Source organism: Harpia harpyja, chromosome 5, assembly GCF_026419915.1.
Source record: "Harpia harpyja isolate bHarHar1 chromosome 5, bHarHar1 primary haplotype, whole genome shotgun sequence".
Taxonomy (NCBI): Eukaryota; Metazoa; Chordata; class Aves; order Accipitriformes; family Accipitridae; genus Harpia; species Harpia harpyja.
In genome coordinates this window covers 13197036-13218058 of record NC_068944.1, presented here as the reverse complement: position 1 = coordinate 13218058, position 21023 = coordinate 13197036, and the positions used below count along the sequence as shown (strand labels likewise).

At 45.4% G+C, this 21023-nt stretch overlaps 1 protein-coding gene across 2 annotated transcripts; it reads right to left on the bottom strand.

Annotated features, from left to right (window-relative positions):
• Positions 1-826: 826 nt before the first annotated feature.
• Positions 827-19597, bottom strand: DIPK1C (divergent protein kinase domain 1C). Of its 2 annotated transcripts, XM_052788452.1 has the most exons (5): positions 19260-19597; positions 13118-13795; positions 9143-9307; positions 4611-8400; positions 827-4336 (listed from the first exon to the last, which is right to left on the bottom strand). In XM_052788452.1, the coding sequence occupies exons 1-4, from the start codon at positions 19443-19445 to the stop codon at positions 8185-8187; spliced, it is 1245 nt and encodes a 414-aa protein (XP_052644412.1). In that variant the 5' UTR covers positions 19446-19597; the 3' UTR covers positions 827-4336; positions 4611-8184. The 2 variants fall into 2 exon arrangements, with proteins under 2 accessions (XP_052644412.1, XP_052644413.1); XM_052788453.1 differs by lacking the exons at positions 827-4336; positions 19260-19597 and adding an exon at positions 15857-17340 and having other exon boundaries at positions 7966-8400.
• Between the last annotated feature and the right edge of the window lie 1426 nt (positions 19598-21023).

Below are 21023 nucleotides of genomic sequence, written 5' to 3'. Positions count from 1 at the left end.
GCATCACCCTTTCCACAAAGATTTCGGCTAGGGAAAGAAAAAAGCTCTTGGCTATAGCGCAACTTCTGTATTCTCCTATTTATTAAATGAGCTTATTGCCAACATTACTCCTACCTCTGCCCATTTAAAATGCAAGGAGGTCCAGCTCTCCCGCTGACATGAATCAAGAGCACGCACCAAAATGCCAGTGAGTTATGCTGGTGTAAATCCAACTTGAGCCTTGAAACATGCTAATATCACATGTGAATTCACGTAAGTGCGTATGCAAGGGAAAACGAACGCAAAAAGAATGAGGCAGGACTGAAGATCTGTCCCTGCTATTTACTGAGTCCATCTGCAGGCATTTCAGTAGTGCTTATCACTGTCCTGTCCCGCTCTTGGCTTCATTTCTTCGCTTTTGAGAGGTATCTACTGAAATGGCAACGGAAATTCACGCAGTATGCTTGCATTATCTAATGCCTCTTCAGCGATATTGCTTTGGCTAATATAATACTGTTCATCCAATATTTTCTAAGAGTTGGAGACTAGAATGTGATCCAACAAATTTAACTCTTTAATCACTTAAGAAAGCTCAGTGAAATCAATGGGTAAAAATGCAGAATTTGATTAAGCATTCCATTAAGTTTTCATTATTTCTCTACACTGTGTGATACTCATTCATGTTGCTAATTACTCTTGCATTTTCCCAATTTCTATAGAATGCAATAGGAAAAATAAAAACACTGACCATTTGTGGACTCTTCACAATAGCATTGTGCAATAGCAAATGCACTCAGCATTTGTTACATGAAGTTACAGTTCAACAAACAGATGCAAGCATATCTGTGTGCGCATACACTGCCTTTACTCCACAGACAATTGAATATGATGGCTAAAAGAAAGACCATGGATATAAGTTTGTAAGGGTTGTTTTTTGTTCCTCTATGCTCCGGTCCAGGTACACAGTTTCACCAAGAATCAGCTGTAGACTTAATCCATGTGAAAGCATATCTGAACATAAGTTTGGCAAAGCACTTACTTGTACATATGTAATCTATAATCAGATAGGATAGTACTGGTGTCGTTCCATTAAAAGCAAAATTCTGAACACTGGAGTAATTACATGGATATTTGTTTAGTTATTGTTAGATATTGGTTCCATTAATCAGGCCCTGGTTTCATGTAATAAATATTTAGCCACTGATAACTCTCTGCAAGATTTGAATGGTGTATAACAACCCTTGAACAAGAGAAGAAAATTACTTTTGGGAATCTGTATTTTTCCAGATATTCACTTTCTAGGGATAACGGAAAAAATCCATTTCCTAAGGACAAAGACACAACCTGAAATGTCTGACACAGAAGTGGGAAAGAAGTAATTGGCATACCTGTGAAATTTGGAGTAGTAAACACGTTCTGCTTTTTTAATTTTCTTTAGAATGGGAAAGGAGCAGAGGGCTTTAGATTATGCAAATACAGGCAAATGTTAATTCACACATGTACGTGGAATATTGGTTGAAACATCTATTTTTTCAGCTACTTACATTTAGCCAGAGGACCTCTTCTTTAGAAATAAAAATTAACCTCTGTTCTTTCCTGCAGCTTTGCATGTCGTACCTTTAAGAGAATGAACCCACCCTGAACTCGATGCAGTTTGGTCTTTTCCTGCTGTAGAGCGAATCTTGGAGAGATTATAACCAATTTAAGCAGGATGGGGGATTCTGTTTCTAACTAGCTACAAGCAAACCGCTAAGGAACCAGCAAGGGAAAATGAGAGGTATTCACAATAGTCTCCAGCTTGGATTACATGTATCTTGAAAGCACTAGCAGCAGATGCTTGTGGAAGTGATTATGCACTGGATCATATGCACATCCTTCTGGCGGCCGTCACCACTTAGGTGCATTTGTAGTGTAGGAAAAAACCCCTCCAGTTTACAGAAAAAGGAGCTCAAAGTATATTGCAGAAGGCACCAATAATCACAGAGTTTGAATGAGCTCAGCAATCACTCTGCTGCGCAGGGGCCCAAGCCTGTGGGATCAAAACTTTAAACAAACCACAGGATTATGGATCGTAGCCTTTCAGGGATTTCAGCATTTTGCTGTACTTTCATTTATAGACATAATGACACTTTTATTGAGAAAAGCACTCTTTTCTACTTTTTTGGCTGACATAGGCTGTTACTAATTAGGGCAGTTTTCTGCATTTATGTAAATAGTAGTTCTAAAAGCCTTTGTTAAGTTATTTTACTCTGTCTAGCCTTTAGGCTGCAGACATCATTATACAGCTCCGCAGTCTACTTGACAGATCCTTAGACACATACAACAAATGGCTTTGGAGATGCCTGCACTATATCCCGTGTGCTGCTGTTCTTTTTTATTTTAAAGAACTACAATAGAAGTGTTTGGGATTTTTTTCCCAATCAATTTATTGACATTTTCTGAATTTTCAGTATGGGGTCTCTTATTAGCTTTGGTTCTGAGTCTGGATTCTTATTCTTCCAGGCAAGTCATTCTTTCCCTCTCTACGTGTTGCTGCCTTTTTCTGCTACTGAAAGCCTAGTAGCCTTCCTCCTGATTTCACTGAGAATCCAAGCAAGTGGCAGCAACCGAGGCTTCTGCAGCATGACTCTGCTTATTGCTTGGACTCGCTGCAGGTCAGCACTGACAGTGGGATTTCATCATTCATCTGTACTAGGCTTCCAAGAACATCTGCCAAGATGGCTAATCTGATTGTATGCTTCCACTGATACCGGTTATGGAGTTTCTTTACAGTTGGTTCTCCAGGTGTGTAAAGGCTCCAATGTTATAGCCTAATACTCATTAAAAACTGTAATTTATCACCTTCCTGCCCATTACATACAACAATATGATCTGCTGAAAGACAGGCAACATGGTATGTGACTTCTTTAATTGTTTTTTTTTTAAGAAAAACTACATAAAAAATAAATAGGGCAGCTTGAGTCTACACTTTTTAACAAAGGAAAAAGAAAATCAGTGAGGAGTCCTTAACTCCTTCAAATTTTTGATTCCATTTTTCACCTGTGGGAAGTGTTTCGTTCAGTCAACGTTTCTAATCGAAAGAAAACAAACCCTTCCCTCTCTTCTCTCCCAGTACCAAATATCTGTTGTTATCTCTAGTGCTGCCTCCAGCAATGTATCTCAATGCTCTCAGTGGAGGGGGGCGGTTCTGTGAATTCACACTAGGCAGTAGTAGTCTCTATATGAAAAACTGTGGCTATAGCAATGACCTACTGTTCTGGGTTAGTCACTGTTAAGTCAACCTCAAAACACAAGGGAGACCACGTAAGTCCTTTGGGACAAGGTGTTCTGCTGTTTCACATCACCCCAGCGCAGGACTATTGCTTGCGGATATTTTTGCAGAGCATACAATGCCAGTTGGAGAAAAATCTGTGTTTAAGAAGTAGTTGTTCTGTGAAAATCTTGCAGAAAGGGTTGAATTTATCTTTCCTAAAGATTATGAAGTAGACCTCCAACTGGACTCATGTCTTGTAAAATGTGGGAATAGACAGTGTATTTAGATTATTGCAGAGCTGAAGCACATGCTGCTAACCAAGATGCAAAGAAGGAATAAACAATGACTTAATGCCATTCCTGTTTCAGAGAGTGCCATAAATATGGGGAGAAAGTTGCTGAGTAAGGCACTAATGCAGCAAGTGGTAGAAATGAATCAAGAGGTAGTGCCACTTTTATGGGGCGAAAAGGATTCAGGAACAGACTGACCGAGCAAAGAGATGGGGCTGAGATCAATTGAACAGGAACAGCCACCTTGGATGAAGTGGCCATTCCCAGTGCAGCCAAATGCTATTAGTGAACCTATATAAGAGGAGTCATCTTTTATATGGAAAGGATGAACAGTGTGAAGAATCTTATGCAGTCTATGATTTTGCAAAGCTGCGGTGAACTGGATACCAAACAGGGATGCCAGTAGGCAGGAGCTTTGGAGATACCTGAAAGTGAGAGAAAGCAAGCAGAAACCATTGCAGCCCAGGTTAAGATCACAAACAGTACACAGAAATGAAGTGGGAAGCAAAGGTGACTTAAAAAACTATATGTGGACCTCCTCTTTTCCAGATCTGACCACTGGGGCTGGGTGAAAAAGTCTCTGCAAAAGATTTTGAGCTTTCATGAAATTTCTCACCTGAATTGGGATGAAAACTAAACATCAGAAAGTGATGAGGGTACTAACAAGCTTCACTGTGCAGACCAGAAAAAACACTGTTTTTAAAATTGTGATTAATTTCAATCTTCATCTTTTTATTTTGCAAATCTTTTCAGTGTAAATTAACTAAAACTGGGAAAATAACTTGCAGATTTTTCCGTATAGAAACTGGCAAAACTAAGTTAGACATTTTCAAAATTGACTTAAAAGCATTTTAAATTGAGGGGTTTGGTGTCTTGGTTTTTTTTTTTATTAGACTCTTGTAGAGCATGATGTAATTTTTGACAACTCTTCATCTTCTGGCCATACCCCAGCACTGTTTCATGGCAGAATTTCCCAGCTATCGCTGCTGGCTGTCGTATTGCAACAAACTCTGCCAAAGGCCCAGGTTCAATAGCACACAGGACTCTCGTTCAATACACACCTGACCTGGCCGTGCTCTCTGAAGTACGTGCCAGCTGGGCATCTCTTTATGCCAGGGCTCTTTCTGGTGGGCAGTGCTGCCAAGGCAGTATGAAAAGGGCTTTGTTGGAAGGGACGTGTGAGCCTGGTTCTTCATTGTCCAACACCTTAAAACAGAGGTGTAAAATAATGCAGTTTGCACTTGCCTCCTTAAGGTAAAGGGCAACTAAACCAGTGTCTTCATTTTCTTTTCTTTCTGTCCCAGGGAGATAAAGGCATGACTACTGTTTTATTCCTGTTTTGGTCACAGGTACCTGTGCTAAATAAGTTGGAATATTTCATTTGCTTCACTGGTAGTGTTTTTCTCTCCCGTTTCCCAGGTTTGAGTGACTTTACAAGGTGCATGGGGGGCGGTGAAGAATCAGGTTCACATAGCCTGTCAGATTCTCCTTGTTTTTCCACTCACCAGTGAAGGTGTACCAAAGGCAGCCGGAGCCGGCTGCATCAGTGATACGCAACCTCACAGCCCAGCCAAGTATAAGTAACCCGTTTGTGTCGCTCTTGAGAGGTTTCTGAGGATTATTCTCTGTATCCTGAAAAGAAGAAGTGAAACCTAACGACCTGGGAAAGTGTGTGGTGTGGGGGAAGGAGGTCCCTGCCAGGTGGAGGTGGCTGCAGCCAGGCCCTGGGGGGGGTTGGAGAAATCTGTCAAAGGCAGCTTCCCCTCCTAAATCCTGCCAAGGAGAAGGACCTTCTGAGCAGAGTGAAATTCCACCAGCGTTCGGCTGCCACCGGCTTTCATTTTGCTGTGTTTTTTTCCACCCGTTTTAAAACTGAAACATCACATCCAGCGGAAATTTAGCCTGTTCGAAAGGCAAACCTGAAAATAGGAAGGGGACCCCGGCCACGGTGGGCTGTGACAGTGCCGCAACGCACTGGGTGTCTGCATGAGCCTTGCTTTTCCCTGATGGTACCCTCTGGCCTTGGGAAGGAGGAAAGAATTAACGGGACTGAGGGAACCAAGACAGCGATAACGTAAAGATCTTCAGGTTCCCCAGCAGCATGTGGGGTATATACTGGGTCACTCCTGACCTAGCAAGGATCGGGTGCCTTCAGCAGGGGGGTCATGTGGGGAACACACCAACCCCGATGGCACCACCGGGCTCTGTAGCATCACTTGCACAGTTGGAGATCTCTGTGCCGTGCCTTCCCTCCCCGGGGGACACCACGGATTTGCACATGTAAGGTAAAGGAGAGTTACCTATCCCCGTGTCTCAGAAGGGTGGATTTTGTTGTAAGGGGGTCACAAGAGCACAAATACTAGCTGGTAATAACAGAATCATAGGACTTGGAGATAAAAGGCTACCTCAAGGCAGGATCATCTATGTAACTGCACATACCTCATTCCTGACAGGCACTCACTCTTGCCTGTAGCTAAAAAATCACAACGTAGGAAGTTTTCCCAAATGATCTGTGCCATATCTCCACCGTTCCTTACTATTAGAAAGCCTGTAACAAACGTCTAGCCTGAATTGTCCTTGCTACAATTTAAGCTAATTGCTTGCCATATCCACCAAGGAAATCTGGACAGGGCAGTTCTCTCCTACTCTCTTTTTATCAGCCTCTTTCTGTTTCTGAAGAGTGTAACCATGCTTCTCTTCAGTCTTCCTCACAGTAAATGCCAGTTTATTCAATCTTACATCATAAATCATGTTTTCACAAAAAGCGGGCCATATTTTTTACTTCACTTTTCCTATTTCTCCTTCGTCTCTTTTTCCTTATCCTCTCTCTACCTGATGCTTTATCTGTCCCTAGCCCTTTACCATAATCTGATTCTATCCTTAATTATTTTCTCCTCTATCAATTTCACAACTTTGCAACAGGGCTCGTTCTGAATTTGGATTTCTTCTGGTTCTGCTTTGCCTTCCTGCTTTTGCAAAGGATGATCTTAAAGTAGTGAAATACTGCCTGTCTCCCTGGTTAGAGGAGAAGCACAGACTGAGCACAACTTTACCAGCCAGCAGCTCCTAAGCTGTAGCTCTGGCTTAGCAGCAGCTTCTCTTCAGTACAGCCCCAGGCAAGGCAGCCGACCTTGCCCTCGCTGTGAGCTTCTTGAGGGCTTGCATGATTTTTAAAATTACGGTAGTTTATTGCAAGAAATAGAAAAAAAACTAGCACTAGTCTGAAAATTTGAGCTAGTTTTGGGTAAGTGTCAGGGTCTCCTAAGCAGCTCACATTTTTCTGGTCACAGGCAGTCTTTGACATCACTTTAAAGAACCACTCCAGAAATTGGAAGTTTATGTATAATTAGTGCTCAAGGGCTTCAGGGCTGTCATACGGCTGAGGGATACAAAGACAAAAAAGATTAGGTACTGTTATGTGTCTCACATCCACAAACCAGTATTGTCAGTCTTAATATTGAAGAGTCGTCCTGAGCTGAGGGGCTGTCACAGGCTCTCGTTTTTTTCTGTTTGTGGAGTTTTTAATGTCTTCATGCCAAAACCAGCTCAGGGGTATATTGCCCAGTATTGGACCAAAACACATGCAGTGTCTTCTGAACCTGTGTGTTAGATTCTCCAGCCACAGCTACACATGCTTGAAAAGCAAAGTTAATGATTTTAAGTTAATCTAGGGATCTTTATTTATGTAACTGATTGCAAGATAATGAATTCTTACAAAAAATTTCATTTTGTTCATTAAAAAAATACTGTGTAAGAAAACACCAAGTCTGGATATTTTTCCATTCAGTGCAAGCGACAGACTGTTGGCATTCCTGGGTAACTCTGCTCTCTGGCAAAGGAGTGCTTCTTATCAAGTGCTCTGATGTACAAGTGCCTGAGGGCTTGTTCACATGGCAAAATTCAGTGGCATTATTCATACCGCTCCACTGCAGAATATGAGTGTCCACATGGGAATTCAACAAGGGTATAATTATTTTGCTCTAGAAAAGTCCTAAGTACCTTCATACAGTTTCTCACCAGAAAGTTAGCTGTGGCACAGGTAATGCAACACACCAGAGAAAATGCATTTGGGGACATCAGAAAGGACTGCTTTGTATAAAAGAAACTCTTCACTTCTGTGACAATACATTTCCCTATTTGAGATATTGTTTCCTCACACAGAGCACTCTATCCCTACTTTAAAAAAAACTTATTCTATGGAGAAATTAAAACAAACACCATTCATGTACTTGTCCACACCCACCCACCCGCTACTTTGATTATTGATACTAGTTTTGCTGCACTTACTTACACTTTTCTTCTGTAAATGCATCCTCCCTCTGAGCACCGCACTCAGATGCTATCTGAGCAGTGACTACAGCTCTTGGTAAGCAAACGATGTGCTGACTGCTGATGGAGAGGGCTAGCGCTAGCTCAGGAAAATAAGCAAGAACAGAATCCAGGTAATGTAAAACAATTTCACACTTGAAAGGATATTAACAGAAGGTGCTGCACCCGCAGCCATGAATTTCATTTGCATAGGAGAAAAACAGTCTCTGTGCTGTAAATGTAATACAAGGGGTAGGAGAGATGGAAGAGAGAGAAGGAAAACACAGACTGCCTCATACACAGCGTCCCTTAGCAGTGGCTGGGATGTGGCCCTTGCAGTTCTGCCTTTTGTGTCTACTCTGCCCTTTGCAGTTCTCGCTGAGTGACCCGAAGCAGGTGGTATAGCTCGGAGAGAGATTTCAGAGTCCTCTGGTGCCCGGCAGCGTCCACGTGCCCCGGCTCGGCACACTCCTGCACTGCCTTCTGCAGCTGCAGCTGCAGGGGCAGGGAAACCACCGGTCCTCTGAGATTTGGGGAAAACCAGCGACGGAATATTTTGTCACAGATTACCTGAGGAAAGGGAAAAGAGCAGACTGTTGTCTTTCAGGAGCCACAACTAATGCCCTGCTGCTTCTCCAGGACTGTAGCAAAATGTCATCCGAATCCAAAATGCCCCCCCAGCCATTCAAAGGGGAAGGTATAGAAGAGGAGCACCCACAAAGGCTATGATCTACACCCTTCTTCTCAGACTGCTCTTGCACTTCTGCTTAACAAGCGGTGAGGGTGAGGGGGGTGGGAGAAGCAGGCAAAGGGCTGCCGAGCTGCAGCTATGCCCCCCCAGCCTCTCTGCAGCGCTAGTGCCTCCCACCAGCAGAAGCGGGGTGAGCTGTAAGACACCTCACCCCAGGGCCGAGAGCCCCACGGACTCCTCTCTCCGCTACATCTGCGTACTACGTCTGTAGCGTGGGGAATCGCAGCCATAACCCCCCACTGCTTACACGTGGACAGCCACGACTTTGCCATTAGTGGAGACGGTATATGCTAATCCCCTTCTCCTACGTCCTTCGCTCTCCTATCATCAGAGGCATTGGGCAAACAGCTATACCACGAAAACACGGCAAATAAACACCAGTGAATATAAAGATCTGTTTGCATGCCCCCAGACGGGATTTCCGAATGGGGCTGGCACTTACGTGGCCACGTTTAAAAACCTGACTGTCTTCATCTCACAGTCTTCTAGTACATACAGTGCATTTTATAGTCAATGTGATTTTAAAAGAAATGGATGCATAAAGCAGCTGTGTCTACTCACTTGCAAGTTGTTGTTGGCTCTCTGTGCTCCACATTTTCTGATTTTCAGATTGCATTTTGAAAAGCAATCAAAAAAATTACAGTCTTCGTCTCCTGTGCAGTTCTGTTCGAGGATGTCCCTCATTTTGGGTTCAAAAAAGGCCATATCCACATCGATGGCCACCACCTGTGGATCAAAAGAACCCATGAGAACTGGCATAGCACAGCCTGCGGGACACTGCTGAGCCAGCGTTCTTTGCTGCTCGCTTTTGGAAATGCTGTGCTGAGAGCATCTGCCAGCGGGGAACTGGAATCACAATGAAAGGGCTTTATTTCGCTTAACTAAGCTGCAGTAGTCTTATGAATACCACTTTTTAAATGAAAACAGCCAATGCTTACGACACCAGGAAAGGGAAAACTATTTGTGGGCAGTATGTGTCCCTGCGGCCAACTGGACCGATTTGCCTTAAACTGGGACTTTCTAACTTGAAGATTGATCTACTTGTCATTGCAGCTTATGCAGATGGCACCTCTACCTTTTAATTTTTATGATGGTGCAAAATTATCCACAGGCCAGACGGTATCATTTCAAATTCACCATTCGGACTAAACCCCTGACTTTATCATTGTGGAGAGGAGCAGTGGGATGCACAGCTCCTTCAAACCTGCCATTGCATTCCGTGGGTTTGCGTCTGTTCAGCTGTAGAAAGAGATCCCTGAAGCTGTTGAAAGTTGGGACTGGCTTTGCCTGGTCCTTTTGGCGATCATTTGACTCATTTATTGTGCACAGTTCTTGTTCTGCTTGTCCAGAAATACAGTCTATAACAGAGTCCAGCCAGAAGTTGGTCTCAGCAGAAAAAGCGAGGACTGAAGGGATCAATCCATTTTCTCACCCTGACACAAAGCTTGCAAAATAGTGAATATCCAGCACAAAGAGGTCTGCATTGCTGCTGCCCCTGCTAGGTTTGAGACCATTCTGGGAGTGAAGGGCTGTAGTCCCAGTTTCTGCCAGTGTCACTCCACCCGTGAACACTTCACTTCTTAAAAAGATCACAGCAATAAACAGGGAAAGGAAGGAAGCCAGTAATGGGATGGCAGCTGCTTGACATGAGACAAACTGTGGGTGACCCCAGTGAATGCAGCCTGCCTTCAGCACGATGGATCAATCAGAGCTGCGCTTAACACTTGACAGTCAGGGTCAGAGAAGCTCTCTTGCAGCGACTGACACACGTTTTCATGGAGGGAAATGTCTGGGACCTGGGCAAAGCAGAGTTACTTGGGCTCAAATGACAGCTTCATTTTTAAGATTCGACCTCCCAAATAACAGGGGAAGCTGAACTGTGTGGCTGGAGCAGCATCTGGATCAACCCCAGGAACTAAAGATGTCTGGTCTGGTAGAAGGCCAAATAAACCTTCCGCAGGCAAAAGAAATAACACAGTCCAATCTTCATTTTATTCTACTCCTTTTTCCCCAGGGAAAAATCTTACAGAGATGAGGCATAGCTAAAAAACTCAACTATTTTTAAGCTTCTTGGAGAGCTTGATAATGATGACGTAGCCTAAGGAATTTCACACGTTTGGACAGGCAGGTTTTTTTCCTTTTCTTCTTTACTTCCTTAAGCTTTCTGCAGTTTTGCTGTTCACTTCTTTGGAGGAGAGACAGTAAAAGCGGTGCAGGGTTTCCCCAGTCCTGGGGTCACTGCATCAGCTCCCAGGTGGGGTCTCTGCCAGCACCGAGCACCTTTGACAATCTGATCAATTGCTGCACTAGGAAAAACCGCCCTCGTTCCCAAACGTGCGGCTGCCAAAGGGCTCAGTGGTTTCACTGACGTTCATCTGTTACAAAAATGTGTGGGCATCCAGCCAGACCCTGTGAAGATAGATCTGGGTGACCCTCTACCTATAATCAGCTACATTTTGGTGGGGTTTGTTATGATTATAATTGATGATGAAGGTACCTAAGGAAATGCAGGAAGGATCCAGCTTGGCTCCTGACCTCATTTAAAGTCATGTTTAAGGTTCTGTAATCTTTCTAGTTGTCTCCGAGGTGCTGGTAAAAGAGGAAGATCTCCAAGAGCACTGTATATTCACCCAGACCTCCTTCCAACTCTGGGCCTTCTGTAGCTCCATGGCAGCTTAAAATTCCCCTAGATGATCTACCAGGCAGTGATCTCTCCCCTCCGTGCTGCAGGAACAGCACGTGAAGGCTGGAGTGACGGCTGGAGGCTTATCCCCACCGTTTCAAAACAATCTTCAAAGTAGAACTATTGCACTCCAGGCACATTTCTTTGGGCATTTGCAGTCTCATTACTGGGACGAGGAATATTGGTACTATTATGGATGTTTATTATTATCCTATACAGAGCACGAGAAACAAGCAAGTGAAAAAATTGCTTAAAACAAACATAAGGGACAAAGAGGAGGCTGCCTTGCTGTGTCCCTGTTCTGGAACTGGTTGGTAAAAAGCCCTAGGGTTTCTGCTTCTCACTTTCCTTCCTTCTTCACCGATCAGAAGCTCCCTCTGTCGTGTGTCTCCTCCCCGCAGCTTTCTGACCGTGTGTGTCTCCTGTCTTCCAGCCCAGTGGGGTGATAACAGGTGATACCAATGAGCTGTAAGTAATGGACAACTGGGAGAGCCATGTGTGAGGCAACTCACTTTTTTTTTTTTTTTTTAATGAATTCTCCTAGAAAATACTAAATTAGAGCACTTTCCTATACCAGAAGGTGACTGCTGTCTCTTTGGACCCCAGAAATCACGGGAAGATCCTGGAGAAGCAAGCCTCACCAAAAGGAATCGTAAGGGAAGACACATCCAGTATTCTTTCTCTTTTCCTAAATTAAATATCTTTTCCTGCAAGTAGGCTGTAAAACAGATGCTCTGGTGTGCGCTCAGCCACATGCAGTCACAGCCCTGCATAACTGAAAAAGATGGGCAAAGCCTGCCTTGAGGAATCCCTGCCGTATCTCACTTTGCCTAAGTACTGGTACGCTTGTTTTAGCTTCTTGCTGTAGCTCCTCACCCATTCCCTGTTCAGCTGCTATACTGCACCTGAATAAACAATGGGAGGGAAGGGTGAAGGGGAAGCACTCTAATTGCTCTTAATGGCTATATGCTTAGGCAATTTTTGTCTAGTGCTCTGAAGATGCGAGTGTTATATTAACACTCGGTGAGTACTGAAAATAGCATTAAAGTCCCTGAAAATGCTTTATAATCACTCAGAGTGCAGAAACTCCACTGATGTCACTGCAAATTGCAAGCCTGGTTCAAACATATACTCACTGCACGGTGCCTCCAGTCTGTACACACAATTCCCACCAAAACCAGTGGAATTTCTGTCTGCAGAATGAATGCAAGATACATGCAGCAATGTGGTGCTGAGCTACATCACTACTTAGAAAACATGCATAGCTATGCAGGTCTAAGTTACGGCTGTACAATGAAAAGGCAAAGAGTAACAGTACCAGGGAGTTTCATGTCACTGTCCTTGGATCATTTCCAGACCAGATAAGATGAACACTAAAGCACAAATGTGCATGTTTGGATGTGGGGAGTTTCCCTTGTGTCAGGCCAAAGAATTCAGCCTTAGCTTTCAAATTCAAGCAGTTTCTCCTTTCAGCATCACTACCAGAAATAGTTGCCATGACTCAAATTACAGGTCCGTTTACAGCTTTTGAGATGTTCTTGCCTTCAGGAGGTATCCCTCACCACATCCAAGGGACCCTGTCAGTATCGGTGCCTTTAAGGACGTGAAACAACTCAGAACTGAGCAAGCAGTTCTCAAAACAAGCAGCAGGATTTACTGCTTTGAAACATGGCTGCACATACTACAAAGACGAAAAGCAGTAGAGAATCTCCCCCGTCACTTGTAAATGCATTGTTTTTGCAAAAACTTGGCCAAAAGCTGTAGGAGGAGGGAAGTCTCATTTTGACACAGCCAGTTTCAGACTAGAATTTGACCTCAAATTGCTGCAACACCACCCCAAAGACCCAACTTACCGTGAGATCATGCCTGATAGCGAAGTTTTCTGGTTTGATGTCACACAGGTGAAGTCGGTGAGAGAAATCGTTGTCAAAATGCTGCACCATGTCGAGAAAGCTGAGTGCAATGTCAATGATGGCTCTCACCCTGCTTCTGTGGCCAGCAAGGGAGGGACCGACCACGTTTTCCAAGGGAAAAAGAGTTTTGTGCCAGGCATGTCCAGCTGTGAGATACTCCACAGCATAAAAGTGTCCACAAGAGCCAATAATTCGTAGCACGTGTTTGCTGAAGTCCTGCAGCAAACTGAAGTAGATATATTCTTCCTGCTGGAGCAAGGACCACATGCTGGCCACCTGTGCTTTCCAACGTGGTCCCTTCTTCCTTGTCCACAGAGGCCCCATGGAATTGTTAGACAGTTCTAGCCCCAGGACATTTTTGACCTCCAAGGCTACCATCAGCAGAAGCTCTGTTTCAGGAATATCCTGTGTTTCCACCTCCTCTAGCATACTGAGATGCTGGTAGCTGGAGAAGATTTCCTTTTTGGATTTCAGGATGATGGGCTGGCCTCTCCAGTCAGCCTGGATGACCTTCTTACCTCTGTCGTAGTAAAGGCAGTGTTTGTACACCAGCTTCTGTGCCACACACAGGTCTTCACAGAGGTCACCAGTCAGGGCTCCGCTGCTGTAGTCAAGACACTGGAGTGAAAGAGCAGAATATTCGTACCAGGACCATACACCCGTGGACCAATTATCAAGAATCAGCAATAGTCCTAAGCTCAAGAGTCTTGCAGCTGTCATGGTACCGCAAGCACACACCTTCTGCAACTGTTGGGTTATTCAATGGTTTTTCAGAAGTCTCTAGAGACCTTTTACTAGGGCGAATCTTGCTTCAAAACAGGGATTCCTGGGATGGTAAAGGACAGGCTTTTGGGGGGCAAAGAAATGGACTAGATAACCTGTTACTCTTAAGTTCTTGCCCCATATGAATTCAGTGAGACAAGCTTTGAATACCGTTGGCTGTGCTATGTGAGATTCTGGGCTGGAACACTTTAAGGCACAGGAGATAACTTCCAGTGCAATTCAGGACTTCTCTGGAAGGTTCAGGGCAGCATAACTTAGACACCCCCACTTAAACTACAGGAAAATCCACGGGTAGCTGGATTGCTGGGACCTTCCGCAGCCGTGCGTGTTTCAACCTTGCACTCAACATGCCCTGAATGAAGCTGTAAGGACCTCCTTGTGCACTACCAGGCAACACAGAGGTTGCGCTCAAGACCTCTTAGACCAAGAACTTTCAGAATTTTCAAATACGTAAATGCTGCAGGACAAAATTACTTTTCCAGGTTTTATAGGTACTTATCAGAAGTGACATTCTAATATGAATTAAATACTTATTTTTTTTTTAATTGGAAAAAAATCAGCCCATGGAAACATGGGAACTGCTGCTTGATAGGTAAGTGGTCACTGCAAATTCATACAAGAACTGCAAGGATTCCCTCACCAGTCCTTCCTTCAATCCATAATTGTTTCCATACCATCATTTTCAAAAGTGTAGGCAGTCAATATATTCCTACGGGCATTCAGAAGTGCAGCTGCAGGGACTGCTTTGGGCGAATCAGTAGAGGGGATGGTCAGAGGTCTCTGGTGAAAGGGAATAGACTGTGGTGGTGTAGAAAGCCAAACATCTGGGAGGCGGCTTGACAGTGTCAGCCGCCTTTGTTGCTTTCTGGCATTTGAACCTTCACTTAAACAAGTTGGCAGCTCCCCCTGCCTGTGGAGTACTTGCAACGGCTGCCTGACCCCCACCTCACTTGTGACTTGCTGTTACACACACAAGAAACACGATCATAAAATTCAAGTGATGTATTTTCTTAGGACAGTCTCTGTGTTGTGCACCAGAGGGATATGTTCTGATGCCAGGCAACATTCAGAGCCCAACCTTAAACAACACACTGGGGAGTGGGTGGAGGATGAAGTCCAAAATCCAGGAATGGTGATAAATTGACTGAAACAGCTCACTGAGGGCAGTTCAGACAGGCATAAAATTTATTTATACTCTGATGTTCTCACAGCCCCAGTGAGAACATTCAATATCGGCACGGAGAGCCAGGTAGGCAAACTCTGAATGTCCTGACTCTGAGTCCAGGGTGGTGCGCATGTGTGAAACACACACATTGCATCCACATCCACATCAGGATGGTCAAGCAGACTCAGTGGGCTGTCCACAGACTTCAGAGCACGCGGATCAATGTTCTTGCTTTTGAAAATCTACCCCTATGAATGCAATACAAATTTATTTTCCTTTTTTAAGTAGGAAGTGTAATTTTCTCAACAGAAGTAGTTTAGCAGTTCTTACCATCTGGAACTCTAAGCGATTTTAGAAAGAAGATTACAAACAGAAGGAATTTGGGGGGTTTTGTTTGGAGTGCAAGCATAATCACTTTTTAAATCATTGCTCTCCTATTGAGAAGACCACAACCTAACTCTTCTTCTACTACAGTGAGAGAATATAGGACTTAGTTCTGTAACTGGGGCCACATGGGTGAGCACTTGCCCCACAGACAATTTTACTGTGGTCCATCAAGTTCGCTCTTACAGGGTCTGTATGCATGGACCTCTTGCATCTAGAAGAACACATGCCCAGAGGACCTGCAGTCAAGCATGTGAACATGCAGCTTATTTTCTTGTGTTGCCATCACGTCATTCTTAATGGCATTAATGAGGAAAAGTAGTTGTGGAAAAAATAGTCTCACTTACATTTCCCAGACATAGGAGATGAGTCATTTTTGAACCTGGCTGCTGTTTAGGACTTGTCCGCTCTTCCAGTTAAACCCATAAATCTTTGATTATTAACCTAGTATCTGACAAACAGTCTCAGAATCTGATTCGTCTTACACTGAACTTGCGTGGTGTTTTGCAAACGAGGATCTGTGAAACAGGACTTGACCAAGGAGTTCCTGGTCTCACAGTGATGAAACACAGATCAGCCTTCCAGAAGTAACATTCTCTGCTGGTCACCAATCCAAGCATGAATTTCAAAAAGGCTTCCTCAAATAAGCAATCAAGAAGTATGAACAATTTTCAAGCTGTCTCTCTTTACTCACAGAAGGTAGTGAGCCGTAAGTCACTCAATGGCTTTAAAATTCTCCTCAGATTCCTGTTCATTATAACCTAGAAGGTCAGCAAAGACTGACTGCACCTTCATGCCCTCACCACCCCCCCCCATTATTCCAACCTTTAGTGTTTTATGCCATAAGCATAGTACACTAAGTAAGCTTAGCTCCCCAGCCCTCCCCCTTTAATCCTTATTTTTTCAGCCCCCGGATGATTTGTGTGTTTTTATTCCCTCCCTGTTTCTTCTCTCCATTTTCCCCTCCACCAGCCTTAGAAGGACTGAATGCTGTTGTCCAGTGCCGCAAAGACAGCCAACAGCCCTTCCCTAATTCTCTTTTTTGGAGACATTCAGGGATTGTATCGGCCTTTTAGGCACAGTCTGCACTGGTAGTTCATGTTGAAGCAATTATTTGACCCCTATGTCCTTTCCAAAGTCATACAGTTTTACAAGACACTCTGCCATCCTATTGGCACAGCTTGTACTCTTGTGTACACCCCAGTGTACTATCTTGCATTTTACTGTATTAAAACACATTTTGGTGGACTGAAAACATTTAACCAGGTGATTCAGATTACCCTGCCATGAAAAGTTGGTCTATTTATTATTTTCCAACCCAGGAACGTTTGCACTAACTGCAGACTTCGCCATACAAGATTTTATATCGTCACGATGACTGCTGGTAAAAAGAAGAATCAATTCCCCAAAGAAATCTTCCAGAAAGGGTCCTCCACACTGCCATCCCTGTCTTAATGACTGCATTTTGAGATCTGTCGATGAGACAGTTTTAAATCTACCTAATGAGCACCCTTTGAATGCCACTAAGTGCCAGATTTTTTAAACTAAAATATGAAAGTGATACTAAGCCAAAAGCCTTACAGAAAAGCAGCTATACTACACAGAAATGCAAACACAAGCATGGTCTGGGCTCACTCATCTGTTTCTGTTTAAAATTGGCTACATAATTTTTAATATCCTTAGTACACTTATCAAGATAAGTTAAAAAAGCTGGGGTTAAATTCCTGTAAAAGTTTAAATTAACATAAACCCCACTAGGGATTTATATAAATTTAGATAACTTACTGTACCACCATCACTTTTGTGTAGATCAGGCCTGAGACTGAGTCCTGCCTTGTTATCAAGCACTTCTCCTCTGTAAATGCAATACTCAGCAAGGTTTTGAAAGGCATCAAAATTAATTGATTTCTCCAGAGAAAAGAGAAATTGATTGCTATGATTTAGTGTGTTCAGTGTAAATGAAGATGAGACCCGTGTTAGGAAAGAGTAAATGGTTTTTTTGAGAGTTAAAATTGGTCTCTGCAAAATGTCCAGTGCTACTTCAGCCTTCCCAGTGCAGTACACATCTGCACAGATGCATATTTTGCTCAGAAGAAGGAAATAAGCCTTCAGAAATACCACTCGCAAGGGTATACAACCGTGCAGTTTTCACCCACTTGCTTAAAATAGCTCATCTTATCTCCTACTGAAAATATGACAGATGACTAGTAAAACAGTTTTTCTCGGAAGTCAAATTTTGCTCAATAAAAGCCGTGAGACTCAAGCTATAAGATGATTTGTTTCGTAGATCAATTGCACTTTCTATAACTGCAAAACTCATGCCATGCTCCGAAGATGAATAAAGACTTATTTCAGGGCTGATGAAGATGAACTCATTTTCTAATCATTCCACTAGAAGGACGATCCCTTTCTAACTTCATTCGGGACAACTGTCACTTACAAACCTTAACGATACTCCTGAGGACTCACCTACGGAAACAGATGAGCACAGCAATCTCAGCTACCCATCCTCTGGAACGAGGGTCTGAATCTGAGCTATGCCCCAGTGACAGAGACAACTTTCCAACCTTGTGCCTGAAATCTGATCCCCGCCTGAGTTTTTGAAGTCATGCCTAACGTTCTCCAAACTGAAGAACAGCAACAAGTCTCTGTCTGTTTACACATCCGAGTGTGATGGCAAGGGCCTGGACCTCCCCGAGCTTGGTGGCTCCTTGCACCTCCATACCCCTGTGCTCTTCCCAGCCACATAAGGAGCAGGCAGGATTCACTCCTTCAGCTTCAATCCCGAGCCCAGCTGTACTTCAAGCTGACTGCTGGGGTGAAGAAACTGGATCTTGCTGCCATTAGAACCACGCTGTCAGCACCGCTGCCTATGGCTTCTCTTCCTTTATTGGACGGAATTTAGGGAAAATCTATGATCAGTTTTTACTTGCTGCAGTAATAGGTCATTTAATTTCCATTAGGATTCCTCCCTTCCCACCTAACCATTGGCACTACAAATCCCTTAATTAAGAAACAGAACTGAACTCAAAGCATTAACCCATGCTGCTCCTCTTCTCAAGTGTTTCCTACACAATTCTAAGCCTGTTTCCTTCTCTTCTTTTTTCTCTCTTTTCTTTTCTTTTCTTTTCTTTTCTTTTCTTTTCTTTTCTTTTCTTTTCTTCTTTTCTTTTTTTTTCTTTTTTTTTTTTTCATGGAGATTTTAATGAATATTCGCAAATCCTTTCCGGAACTTTGAATAACTACATCTTAAATGCCAGCCCCCGCCAGACATAAAGGAGGCGTTACAAGCTGCCCGACATTTCTGAAAGACGACTTTTGCACAAACACCTTTTCGGCTCAATAAAAAAAAAAAAAACAACAAAACAAACCCCAAAACCCCAACCCAAAACCAAAACAAAAAGCCGGCAGGAAGGTTCCCCCCACCTCTTCGGAGTACTTGCCCTTTCCAAAGCCCCTGGGGCAGCGCACCCGCCCGCCCCGCTGCCTGCACCTGCCCTCGCCCCGGGAAGGGAAGGGAAAAGGGAAGGGAAAAAGGAAGGAAGGGAAAAGGGAAGGGAAAAGGGAAGGAGGCAGCCGCTCGCCCGCCGGCCCGGGCGCACCGGGGACGCGCCGGTGATGCGGCACCTCCGGCGGGACGGAGCCGGGCAGGAGCCGAAGGCGGGCGCTCGGTTCCTGGCAGCCCTGAGGGACTCGCAAGCCCCCGGGGGGATGCCCACTCCCCTCTCCGCGTCCCGCCGGGACACGTACCAGCTTCGCCAGGATCCGGTGGCTCTTCTCGTCCGTGCAGCGCTCGGAGAAGACGCTCCTGTGGAGGACGAAGAGCAAGGCGCTCACCACCAGCCAGCAGGCAGCCCAGAGGAGGAGGAGGAGCAGCAGGGTGCATCGCCGCCAGATTTTGAGCCGCAGCCGCTTGAAGCCCGGGATGCCCCTCATCGTGGCGTCCGGGCTGCCTTTGGGCCGCCGCTTCAGCCGCTGCGGCCCCCAGCCAGCGGCGGCCGGGGGCTCCGCGCTCCCCCACTCCCACGCCGGTCCCGCTCCCCGCCGGCGCCCATCGCCAAACGCCCCCGCCGCCGGGCTGCCCGCCGCCGCCGCCGCCCCGCTCCCGCTCCCGCTCCCGCTCCCGCCCCCTCCCCGGGCCGGTGCTGCCCTCCCGGAGCCCGGAGCGCCCCTTTTTGAATTGAAGCCACGTAGTTCCGCCGGCTTTTGTCCGCTCTCCCCCGGTGCCAAGCGGCCCCTGCAGTCCCTTGGCGGCTTCTGCCCGCGGCCCCCCCCCCACCCCCGCCCCAATCTCTGTTCCCCGCTGAGTTTCTCAACAGAGAATAAAAACGGGGGTGGGGGTGGGGGGGGTGAAGGGTGATGGAAACTGCTGTGGGAACCCTTCCCCACCCGGGTGGCTGCCCGACTTTTTGAAAGAGGCAGCCTGGAGACGGACAGTTCCTTCTGGCAAAAGCTTCGGCCCCCCCGTCAAATGGGGGGGGGGAGAAGGAGGGAAAAAAAAAAAAAAAAAGTTGTTTATTCTTCTTCAGTTTTACCCGCCCGGGGCTAGAGGAGGAAGAGAGAGAAGCGACTCCCGTGCCCGTTCACTAACGCCGAGCCCCCCCATGCTGGGTCCCCCCCTGCTGACCCTCCAGCAGCTTCCACAGCCTCCCCCGCACGCCCCCTGCCCCTGCCGCGGGGGTGCGGGCTGGCCGGCCCCTGCCCGGCACCCCCGTGTCCCGGCTCCCTCGGCAGCCGGCGGAGAAGGCCAGCGGAGCGGCCCCACTGGTGGCATTGCCGAACCAGGGCAGGCTGGACTGGGTGCAAGGGTGCTGGTGGGGGGGTGGGTGAGTGTAAATCGCCCCCCTGCCCTGTGGCAGAGAGAGCGTCTGTGGCTACGTCCCTCTCTGAGGAGGGGTCAGCTCCGTGCGACGGCCTCTAATATATTTGACTTTGTTCTCGTCTCTGAGGGGTCAAAGACCCAGATGTCTGTTCCTGTGCAGCGAGCAAGATCCTGGCACCCTTTCCTCAGGCCAGGTGCAGATGCTCACTGTCCCCGTTTAGACCACCGCGTTCGCTTTTTTTCTCCCTTGACTCCCCCTTACTTGATAGCATCTCGCCATCACGGTTTTCAATGGGAAAATTCATATTTTAAAGTACAGCCCAATGTAATAACGGTATCTGATTCAGGTTTACTGCCAGATATGATGAAGAAGGACCAGAAACATTTTCTTTGCCTCATATGGATGGTTACTTCAGGCTACTTGATAGCCTATAGCAGGAAGATGAATCGCAGTTAATGAAACCACTCGAAAGGTAAATTATTTATCCAAATGAGTCAGAACAGCAGAATCTGGCCCATGGATGGAGCGCTGCAGAATAATTCAATAGACTTATTTTAATGTGCATCTTGTGTAAGTTGCTCTGGTGCACATTTTGTTAGTAAATGAATTAATGTTAAAAAGGGAAAGTTCACTGTTGGAGAGCTGGGTTCAGGGATATATGTCCAACTTAATGAAAAATATCTTCCCGTAC

Excerpts from the sequence above, each read along its gene's own strand:
- DIPK1C (XM_052788452.1), bottom strand. The coding sequence starts at position 19,445 with ATGAGGGGCATCCCGGGCTTCAAGCGGCTGCGGCTCAAAATCTGGCGG. Across the intron at positions 9,308-13,117 it reads CTATCAGGCATGATCTCACG|GTGGTGGCCATCGATGTGGA; the intron begins GTAAGTTGGGTC and ends TTTGATCCACAG. Across the intron at positions 8,401-9,142 it reads GAGCCAACAACAACTTGCAA|GTAATCTGTGACAAAATATT; the intron begins GTGAGTAGACAC and ends CCCTTTCCTCAG.